We start from the raw sequence: 10,963 nt of genomic DNA on the forward strand, positions 1-10,963 counted from the left end.
AATTAAAATGGCCATTTTGCATTTTAAATCCAATTTTGTGTTAAAATGAATATGCATATGACAGTCTATATTTGCATACAGTGCACCGTACTGCATAGTATATACTGTAGAAATAGTAAGAGTAGCATAGTAGGGTGCTATTCTGAACATAGTGAATGTTTCTTCCTCTCTCTGGTCTCCACAGTGCCCCTACCTGCCGTGACAAGCATGACAGTGTATGACGAGGCCCTGATGTCTATGCGGGTCAGGTGGGAGCTTGTGGGCGGGGCCAGTGGGTATTTGCTGATCTACAGCTCCATCAATGCCAGCGTGCCCTCTGGAAATATGGAGGTGAGCACTTGTCAGACTGATGACTTCCAGAACAACCCTACAAATTATTTCTTAAAATTTCCACCTGTGCTTTATAACACCTCAAGCTAGCATATACCAACTTCTGCCAGCAGTGGTGAAAGCAGTGGCCCAAACCAAGAAGCAGCTCTTTTATCGCGTTGTTCAGGCAGACACATAGCAGGATAGACAAATCACAAATAAGAGCTCATTAAAGTCAACATGAAACAATGTTTGCAACCATATTTAATTCCATTATGTGACTTATTCCCATGTGAAACAGCATAAATTATTTACATGAAAGATTTTGACCTCTACAATAATTTTTCCCCCCTTTGGAGCATCATGCACCGATTAATTGTGCATAATAAGACCGGAAATGTTCATTTAAAAGTAAAAAGGGTCAATTGTATTTTCATGTTGACTTAATTATCACAACTGATTCGAGACTTTTGCATCTACTTATTTTTTCCATAGAGATAAAGACTCTCAGTAATCTCACATGTGTCTCCTCTAGAGTTTCACAATATCTCAAACTGTGCTCAGATTTACCAAAATACCATAGCCTGCAACCCTGTATGAACTTAACATTAATATATAGCGTTATGCTATCCGAATTAAAGGGTTAGTTCACCCTAAAAAGAAAATTCTCTCATTATTTACTCACCCTTAAGCCATCTTAGGTGTGGATGACTTTCTTTCTTCATCAGATCAAATTTGAAGAAAAATATCATAGCCGTGTTGGTCCTTAAAATGCAAGTGGATGGTGATTTGAACTTTGAAGCTCAAATAGAACAGATAGTGAGCATAAACGTCATTCATGCGACTCCACTGGTTAAATGAATGTCTTCTAAAGTGAAATGGCCACTTTTGCTGCAAAAAAGATCGGCATTTAAGTACGTTTTAAATATAAATCATTGCTTGCAGTCAGCAGCATTATCGCATGCGACACACCCGGAAGAGCAGCGCTTTTTACAACTGAGTTGGATGAACTGGTACAGATTTCTCAACCGAGTGAAAACATGAGATTACATTACATGCCAACGCAAAACGTCATATGAGACCACATGAACTCTGCCCTCTTGTGAATGCGCGTACTGCTGCTGACCGGAAGTGATGATTTATAGTTAAAACTTTTTTTGCAGCAAAAGTGATCGTTTCACTTTAGAAGACATTAATTTAACCAGTGGAGTCGTCTGAATGACGTTTATGCTGATTGTCTGTTCTTTTTGGCGATTCAAAAGTCCTATCACCATCCACTTGCATTTTAAGGACCTACAGAGCTATGATATTTTCAAATGTGTTCTGGTGAAGAAAGAAAGTCATATACATCTGGGATGGGATGAGTAAATGATGAGAGAATGTTCATTTTGGGAGAACTATCCCTTTAATATTACCCTTTTACCGTATAACATGAATTGTCTCATTTGTGACTATTTTTATTTTTCCTAAGTAATTTTAGTAGTTACATTTGAGGGAAAAGGGGGCGCTAGAGCTTTTGGCACAAAAATAAGATAATCTATTTCCACTAGTTTGCAACAATTTAGTAGTATGAACAGATGCTCCATATAAAAAAAAGAAAAGTCTGGAAAAGTTCGAACCATCATCCCAGGAGATCCAGGAGGGCTTGACCAAGTCTGTCAGTCTATCTAGAGGAGACATACTGTACCTTAACAACCGGGAGTATGTTTATGCCAGGTGTTCCTCATAACAAGTCCTGTCTCGCTGGGCTGTTTCTTCGCTGATGCCCGTTCTCTTAACATCCCTCCCTCCCGCAGATGCGAGTTGGTGCAGATGTGAATGACGTCCAGCTATTGCAGCTGCTTCCAAACACAGCGTACTCCATCTCCCTGTACGCCCTGCACAGTGATATGCCCAGTGAACCGCTCATCGACAGAGGAGTCACTTGTATGTCTGCAGTCTGTTTACGTCAATATGTATTATATGTCTATATCATATATTAAATATGATATAGATATTATATAATAAAAATGAAATATTATGAAAATAATGAATTATTATTTAAATATAATTATACTATGTCTAAAATAGAATTACTGTAAAAATAATATAGATATTATTGAATATTATATAGAGAGTTTGCCATCATAATAGATTTATTAGGAGTGGCAAAACACATTTTGATCAAACTTGGATAGGTTTCAGAAACCATACATGTAGTGAGCACAATGCATATCCACACAATGCAAGTCAATGGGGTCCAAAACTTTCAAGCTTTAAAAAGGACATAAAGGTGATCCTTACGACTTGGGTGGTTTCAACTGTGTCTTCTGAAGTGAAATGATCACTTTGGGTGAGAAACAGACCAAAATATAAATCTTGACATCTACTGTCTCAAGCACGAGGACGTGTAATCGAGCTTCAAATCATGAGTGCATCACGGGACATTACAGATGTCATGATTTACCGAGAAAAATAAGTTCTATTTTGGTCTATTTCTCATCTAAAACTGATCGAATTGCTTCAGAAGACATGGATTAAACAACTCGAGTGGTATGGATTACCTTTATGATGCCTTTATGTCCTTATAAGAGCTTGAAAGTTTTGGACCCCATCGACTTGCATTGCATGGCTGTAAACACAGTAAAATAAACAAAATATTTATATGATGTGTTCCTCAGAAGAAAGTTTGAGGTGGCATAATTGTGGGTAAACGATGAGAGAAGGATCATTTATGGGTGAACTATTCCTTTAAGTCTAACATGTTTTAAGGTACAGTTTATGAAATAATAATAATAATAATAATAACAAAAATAATGTACTGGTTACATTTAACCCCAAATGTTATTTTGCATAATGAAAATTAAACTGTGACATCATTTTCATGACAGTTAAAGGGGTAGTTCACCCAAAAATGACAATTCTCGGATAATTTACTCACCCTCATGCCATCTGAGACGTGTATGACTTTCTTTCTTCTGCAGAACACTTTTGAAGATTTTTAGAAAAATATATATGTTCAGCAGGTCCTTAGAATGGGTGAGGATGGTGATTCGATATTTGTAGGTCCAAAAAGCATAGCTAGTCAGCTTTAGAGTAATCCATCCTATCTCCAACGGTGAAATTGATGTCTTCTAATGCAAATCGATCACTTTGTGTGCGAAAAAGAACATCATTGTCACCGCTGGAGATTAAAGAAATCCATCCTATCTATGCTGTTTGGACCTAAACATATCTATCACCATCCTCTCCCATTCTAAGGACCTGCTGAGCATGGATATTTTTCTAAAAATCTTCAAAAGTGCTTTGCAGAAGAGAGAAAGTCATACATATCTCAGATGGCATGAGTGTGAGTAAATTATAAGCGAATATTCATTTTTGGGTCAACTACAGTTCACCCAAAAATTTAAATGATGTCATAATTTAGTCACCCTCATGTTGTTCCAAACCTGTATGACTTTCTTTCAAAAAGAGCTATCACGGTCTTCCTTTTCAATACAATGGCCTCACTTTAAAGTTTATAAAACAAGCCAAAACGAATCATAAAATTTGCCCATGCAATTTGTTTCATGTTCCAAGTCCTCTGGAGGCATACGATAGATCTTGGTGAGAAACAACCCTAGATATAAGTCATTTTTGAGAGCATGAGAAAGCTTGTTCACAGTAACACATGTTCAGGCGAGAACATCTTTTTAGCACTAAATTATGACCAAATTTTCATTTTTGGGGAATTATTTCTTTAAACACTATTTCTTTGTATATGCATTTTTTGGCATATCTCTATCTATCTTTCAGTGCCTCTGCCTACAGCTGGTGAGTTGAGGATCAATGAAGTCACTCATAGCTCCATGCGTCTCACTTGGGATGCAGCTCCTGGAAATGTCAGGAAGTACATCATCAAATATAGGCGAGAGGACGGAGAACAGAAAGAGGTAATAAACATTACACTGAGTGTAACTCACAGAGAAGATCATCAAGATCAGAGACTCATTAAGATTTCATCATCAAAATCTGCCAAACAGTGAATTGCACGCCAAAGTTTAATACTTAAGGTTAGGCTTTGTTCAAATCCCTAACCTTAAGTATAAGCAACAGTAGACCTCCTGATGATGTTTGCCTTCATAAAAACACCCCTAATAAACTTTGAATTGCACTTCAGCTGTGAGTTTGACATTTTTCCATGATAAATAGTCTCAAGTTTGGACAGAGGCCCTGAGCTATGTAGGGAATGTGAGTTAGAAGAGGACTTAAGTGGTAGACCAGTGTGGAAAGACATGGCCATGCATTGTTCTGAGGGTTTGGCTTTGAAAGAGTTCATTAGCTGTGACCTCCTGCATTACAAAAGACCCCAAAATCACCCCATTGTGAGGTCGTTTGAACAGATCCTGGCCAAATGCCAAATTCAAATCCAGGGGTTCCGTGGAGGATGCCTTTGGGAATCCCCCCCGTGTTTTCCTGTCTCTCTGCTGTGATGCCTTTATGGGTTTTTCCAGAGAGCTGCAGCTTTTCCAGATTGACTCTTTTATCTTTAAAGATCTACTGACCAGAACCAGTGCAATTATTTATGAATGTCTGAAAGCAACTTGCATGTTGATAGGATGCAGAATGTTGTTTATCTGTTTTTGGACATGCTCTGGAACAGGGTTAAGATGGCCTGATTCACTAATCTGAATTCTGGATCTCCCACTGTATTCTGGATCCATATCAGAAGAACTTATCCCGGTTGATTGTTGTCGACTTTGTTTTAAAAAACCCAGATTAAAATACCAGGCAATCTGTTGTACCAACTAAATGCGCATCCCAGTTATATATGAGAAATATATATTTTTTAAATTAATTAATTAATTATTTAATGATAAATAATTATGTATAAATTAATATGTAATTATTGGTATCCTTATAAACATTATTTAATTATAATTATTTATAATAATTATTTGTTTAATACATCTTAATAAATCATTTTTGAATACTTGGAAATGACAGCCATGAAAATAGTTATTTTTTAAATTCAAATTAAATAATAATTATTTAATTATTATTCTAATAATTTATAAATATGTATAATTATAATTCAATTATGTTTAGATTTTTAATTATACATTATTATAAATAATAAATCATTTTTGAGGACTCAGAAATGACAGCAATGATTGATCATAAAAACATTTTTATTTTTAATTATTTAAATAATTATTTAATTATAAATAATTATTTATTAATTATTATTATAATCATTTATGATTGTATTTTTTTAATATTATTATTTTATTATTTAAGTTTTATTTGAAACCATTGCTTGATATTTCGAACAGCTTCAAATCTTTCAGTGGCATAAAGAGTGGTGCCAGTTGGTTAAAGTTGGCACAGCAGCTCCTCATGAACGGCACAAGATGTCCATCATGTTCATATGTAAACCGAATAACAATTAAAAAATAGCACAGACGGAACTCGCTCCATTTCACGTGTCCCATCTTTAAAATGCCATTAAAGGCCAACCGTTAAAATGCCAAAAATTGCACATCCCTTGATACCAACACGTCGATCCATGCATCAATTGAAGATTTTAGTAATTTCTCAGCCATTGGGTGAATCATATGCACATGTTATTTATTTTCCCCTGTCATGTGTGTCGTGTTAATGTTCAGGTTGTTGCTTGATTTACAGAAGGAGGTCAACGGTGACATCACCACCCTGGTTCTGACCAACCTCCGCTCACAGACGGAGTACAGTCTTGACGTCACTCCCGTCTACGACGAGGGTTCAGGAACTCCAGTGGATGGCACAGCAATAACCGGTGAGCTTATCTTAAAGGAATAGATGTCAATCCAAACAGATATGACATACTTTCTTCCGTGGAATAGAAAAGGTGAATCTTTAAAAGTCTTCACAGGCATTTATTCGCCATAATGCAGGTTAATAGTGACTCTGGTTGGTCAAGCTCGATAAAGGACAGCAAAACACCATTAAACCACCGTATAAGTAATCGACACGACTCGTGCACTATATTCCAAGTCTTCTGAAGCCATACGATCACTTTGTGATTGTACTTTTAAGTCCTTATTCACACTCAAATCAAATCGTGTTAATAAAGGAAAAGGCTTAAGTAAAAAAACAGTGTCTACGTTGATAACATCAAACACTGAAATGGCTTTTTGTGACATAACGTCATGACATTTGGTGATGAGAACAAATGTGGTTTGATGTTATCAACTTTTTTAAATATTTGGTTTTATTTGAGTGTAAATGGCTTCAATTTCATATGTTCATCGCACAAAGTGATCGTATCAGTTCAGAAGACTTGGAATATAGTGCATGAGTCGTATCGATTACTTTTACCATGCTATATTATAAATACAATTCGTTTTGGTTTCAAGCTACGTTAGGGTGATCAAATAATGACAGAATTTTACATTTGGGTGAACTATTCCTGTGATCTAGCCAATTCTCCATTGAAGTTAGTTTGGCGCCAAACGATACTTTTCTTATATTAGCATGGGGTGAAACCACTTTTACTTAAAAACACATTTGCACGTACAAAGTTAACAATGTGACTTGTCAAATAGCTGCATGGGCTGGTCGCCCTCTGAAGTTCACATGGTTCACAGGTTTGCTTCTCCGCTGTCTATTTTGTCACATCATTTCCCTGTTGATGTTCAGATGTTGTTCCTGCGCCCAAGAACTTGAGGTTTTCTGAGGTGACCCAGACGTCATTTAGAGTCACGTGGGAGCACGGAGCACCAGATGTTGCGCTGTATCGCATCGGTTGGACCAAGAAGGGAGAGAACAACTTCAAAAATGTACGTTAACCGGACTTGTTTCTATCAACTAGCGTTTTTACATTTACATTTATCCTTAGGCCTGGTGCTTTTTTTTGCATTGTACTCAAGACTTTGCTGTTTCAAGTATTATGTTCTGCCAGTCATTTCACCAACATTATGAATATTAATTATAAATATAGAAATTATTACTTGTTTTAAACTTTGATCATCTAAACAAAGAGTGAAATAAACACTTCACTTACACCGTCATTTCCACCACACCAAACACTTTTGTCCTTTATAAAGTTTTTATAAGACATTGTTATCCAATTCGACAAAAGTGTCAGTAAAGAGCATGCTTGAGATGAAATGAGGCAAGTGATGTTTGAAGAAAATAAGGTTAAGAATAATAAATGTTAAATATCTCTTGTAATTGGCATCATTTCCAGTCAAGTTTGTATTATTGACAAATTATGCAAAAAGTGTGAAAATATGATATAATTGTTTGGAAATAGGATGCATAAAATGTTGGTTGTGAAATTAGCTTTAACAAGACAAAGGAGTTAGACTTTTATTTAAAAAATATTAAAAATGTCATCTCCAACAGCATCATTTCCACCAAATAATTCTATTCAACCCAATAAAGAACTTGAGATGTGCTGGAAATGATGGTGTGGTGGGAATATTTATGACAAAAATGACAAATCTCCTGTGATGCAGGTACACACACTGTTGGACATTGACAAATTAAACAAAAACGTGTAAGAGTTTGAAAAGTTTTGAACTCTGGTGCATTTTTGGGCTGCTGTCTGCAATTTTTCACATTAAAATTTTAAAACTCACCATTCACACATACTATGGACTAATTGCAAAAAAGAAATTGGTCTCATTTTTCAGAAACCCCCCCCAAATAAAATAAAAAAAGACTCACATTTTTCGTATAACTTTGAAAAGTGTCATTTCATTCCACTAGATGGCAGCAAGCACTAGAACATTATTTTTTCTCTTTAACATTCCATCACAATATACAGATGTGAAATGTAGGTGGCGCTCTAACACATTTTATCCCTCACAGATGTGCTTGTCCATAGACATTCAGTCTAATTTTCAGTTCATGCAACACCCTCATTATTTAATCGAATATCTCGGCCTCTGTGTGGACTAGAAGCTCAATCTAGGTGTCAATAGAAAGCTGAGATCCTCCCCTTTGCGCTGATTTAACAATTGTCAATAACATATATTTCTGATGATTTGTTTAGCATGCTTTTCCTGCTGGATGGCATATTTTGTTCTGGACGTCTGAGATATAACATTGATTTATTCAGCCAAGCAAGCTCACAGACAAGTAAAAAAGGGCATATTTTTTTGTAAACTGCCTAAGGTTAAAGCAGATATAAAGTTTTTGTCTACTTGAGGCTTACAGCAGCAGTTATCAGAGCATAAAAGAGACGTTTGACTTACAGAAATAAAATTTCACTTTGTGGTTCTTTTGAAAATCTTTGGAACTCTAGTTTAGGGAAACAAAATTAACTGTACAGTCATATTTCTGAGAATATGTGATATATGAATTTATATTTGATATATGACTTGTCTATTTAGGTGCTATGTGAAGGTGTTTTATTTTCATATAAATATTTCTACCCCATTACCTCTAGAGGGCGCTAATCAGCGAAGCAAATTATTTTAGGCCTTATTTTGCTATATTAAGTAACATAAATGCAGAAGTGATGTTATCTCTGAAAAGATCATATTCTAAGCTTTCAAATGATACCTTATATGCCAGACTTATATATACGGGGACTTTAACGTTTTAAACATAAACGTTTTTCGTGATATAGCGATCACCCCCTTTAATAAGACTTTACTTTCTCGAAATGAGCAGTGCTAAAAATGCTTGAAGTTGAAGAAACACCCTCTAATGGAATGAACTGTGTGTCGAATGACCTGTGTGATTCAAACGGGGTGCGTTATTTGTGTGTTGTGTGGAGTTGCTGCCTTTGAAGAGCGTTCCAAATCAGTCACTTATGAGGTTCCGTGTGGGTTAGTTTGCTGCCTTAGAAGGTACTGTTTAGGTCAACTTGATCTAATAAACAAGCTTCATTAATTTCATTTGTCTTCATTCACTCTTATGCTGGAATGGATCTTTCGTAGGATATCCTGAGTCGTGAGGATGTGACACAAGTTTTAACGGAATTAGACCCAGACACGCCGTATGACGTCACCATCACAGCCATCTACCCCGATGAGTCGGAGAGCGAGGACCTGATGGGAAGCCAACGCACATGTGAGCCAACACGCACTCACAACTACATATAGAACATATTTAAAACGTGTATTGACGTTACAATAAATTTAACATTGTTCTTTTAATATCTTTTTTCTAGCGTCAAAGAGCATTTCATCTGGTATGTTTGTTTCAAACGAGAGGAATTTGTTAATAGTAATGCTAATCAAGAAGATGAACATATCAATGGAAAAGGAAGACTAAGGAGCCGTTCACACCGAACGTGTTTTTGTGTCCGTCTGGGCTGTTTTTCCCAGTTGTAAACATATGCTAGATGGACATCTTTGTCCGTTGCACCGCATCTCGCTGTTTTGTAGCGCAGGAACGCATTTGGCCTGAACGGCTCCTAATGCATGTGCATTTTTGTGTTCAGCCAGCACTCCATCAGAAAATAGGGCTGGGTGGTATGACGTTATAAACTGTGCAATGTTAGAAATGTGTCAACTGGTAGAAATTCTGCGAACGTTTTTATATCGCACTAAATATATTTGCGCCGCTTTAAGTGGACAGGACTGCTTTACATTATTGACAAGTAAGAGCGACAAAGAAATATGTAGAAATGGAAAGATTCAGAGCATGGCGTGTCCCAAAGAAGTCAAGATGGGAAGTTACTTATTTAAGGTGTGTAGTTAAACTTCTCTTTGTGTTGTGGCTATATGTTGAGCGAAGTTGCAACTTGCCGCATTAATATACGGTAGAATTCACTATATATTAATGCAGTATATAGGCTATTTTACCACTGCTTCATCCAATCAAAGTTGTAAAGGAATCAAATGAGAAAAGGTTTAACCATATGGTTATTTATATATATACAGTAAACCTTTTTTTTATTACTAGTACTACAGTACTATCTAATACTTTCGGTCATACTGCCTACCTCTATAGGAAACTCATTCACCATCAATCATCTGTCCGTGAATCCATCATCTGTCATCATTGTCAAGTCATCACCATCATTTTGTCATCTGTCATCAGTCATAAACATGCATGCACACATGCAGCCAACCATTGTTTTTGTCATTTTGTTTGTTGCGTTATTATCATTTATTCACCCCAAACACCCATTTGCTATCCATCTTTAAGGACTGACTCATATAAAGCTCATTTGACCATCATGTTGACTAGGGTTGGGAATCGAGAACTTGTTTCATTTTTTTAAAGATACTGGAACCGAATGAGCTTCCTGACGTTCGTTTCCTTTAAAGGCTCTTGAAGATCTGTGCTATTCCTTTGTGGAACATCCTGATGTAATATACGGACAGACTATCCTACTGAATCTGCAGAGCCACGGCAAAAGAAATGATGTTTATCTTGAGTTTGCAGTCTGAAGTGAATGTAATGACAAAGAAAGACACCGCGAGTATTTTGTCTTGTTTTCCAGTAAAAATATTCTTAAACATTCTTAAAACAAGAAGTATATATTTTGTATTGTTTTCAAAGAATAAAATCTAATAACATTTTGCAATGTTTATGCTTTAAAAATAAAAAAAATTGAAAATGGGTAAGAAAAACTTTACTGTTTATTCACTGAAAAAAATATATAATAATTACCAGCTGTGGATGCCAGTATAATTATGTAAAAAATACAGTAAAATATAGGTAACCGGCCCTACTCACCACGCTCCAAACG

At 36.0% G+C, this 10,963-nt stretch overlaps 1 protein-coding gene across 5 annotated transcripts in view; it reads left to right on the forward strand.

Moving 5' to 3' along the window:
- Positions 1-10,963, forward strand: part of LOC127621744 (collagen alpha-1(XII) chain-like) — a 122,658-nt gene that overhangs the window by 45,634 nt on the left and 66,061 nt on the right. For 4 of the 5 annotated variants that reach the window (XM_052095459.1, XM_052095455.1, XM_052095457.1 and 1 more), the window contains 7 exons: positions 185-330; positions 2,106-2,235; positions 4,084-4,220; positions 5,956-6,085; positions 6,949-7,088; positions 9,201-9,333; positions 9,434-9,454. In XM_052095459.1, coding sequence (XP_051951419.1) covers positions 185-330; positions 2,106-2,235; positions 4,084-4,220; positions 5,956-6,085; positions 6,949-7,088; positions 9,201-9,333; positions 9,434-9,454 — 837 coding nt within the window. The remainder of the gene's footprint in view (positions 1-184; positions 331-2,105; positions 2,236-4,083; positions 4,221-5,955; positions 6,086-6,948; positions 7,089-9,200; positions 9,334-9,433; positions 9,455-10,963) is intronic. The other variant, XM_052095458.1, reaches the window with a different exon arrangement.

The sequence above is a fragment of the Xyrauchen texanus genome, chromosome 28, assembly GCF_025860055.1.
Source record: "Xyrauchen texanus isolate HMW12.3.18 chromosome 28, RBS_HiC_50CHRs, whole genome shotgun sequence".
In the NCBI taxonomy this organism is placed as follows: Eukaryota; Metazoa; Chordata; class Actinopteri; order Cypriniformes; family Catostomidae; genus Xyrauchen; species Xyrauchen texanus.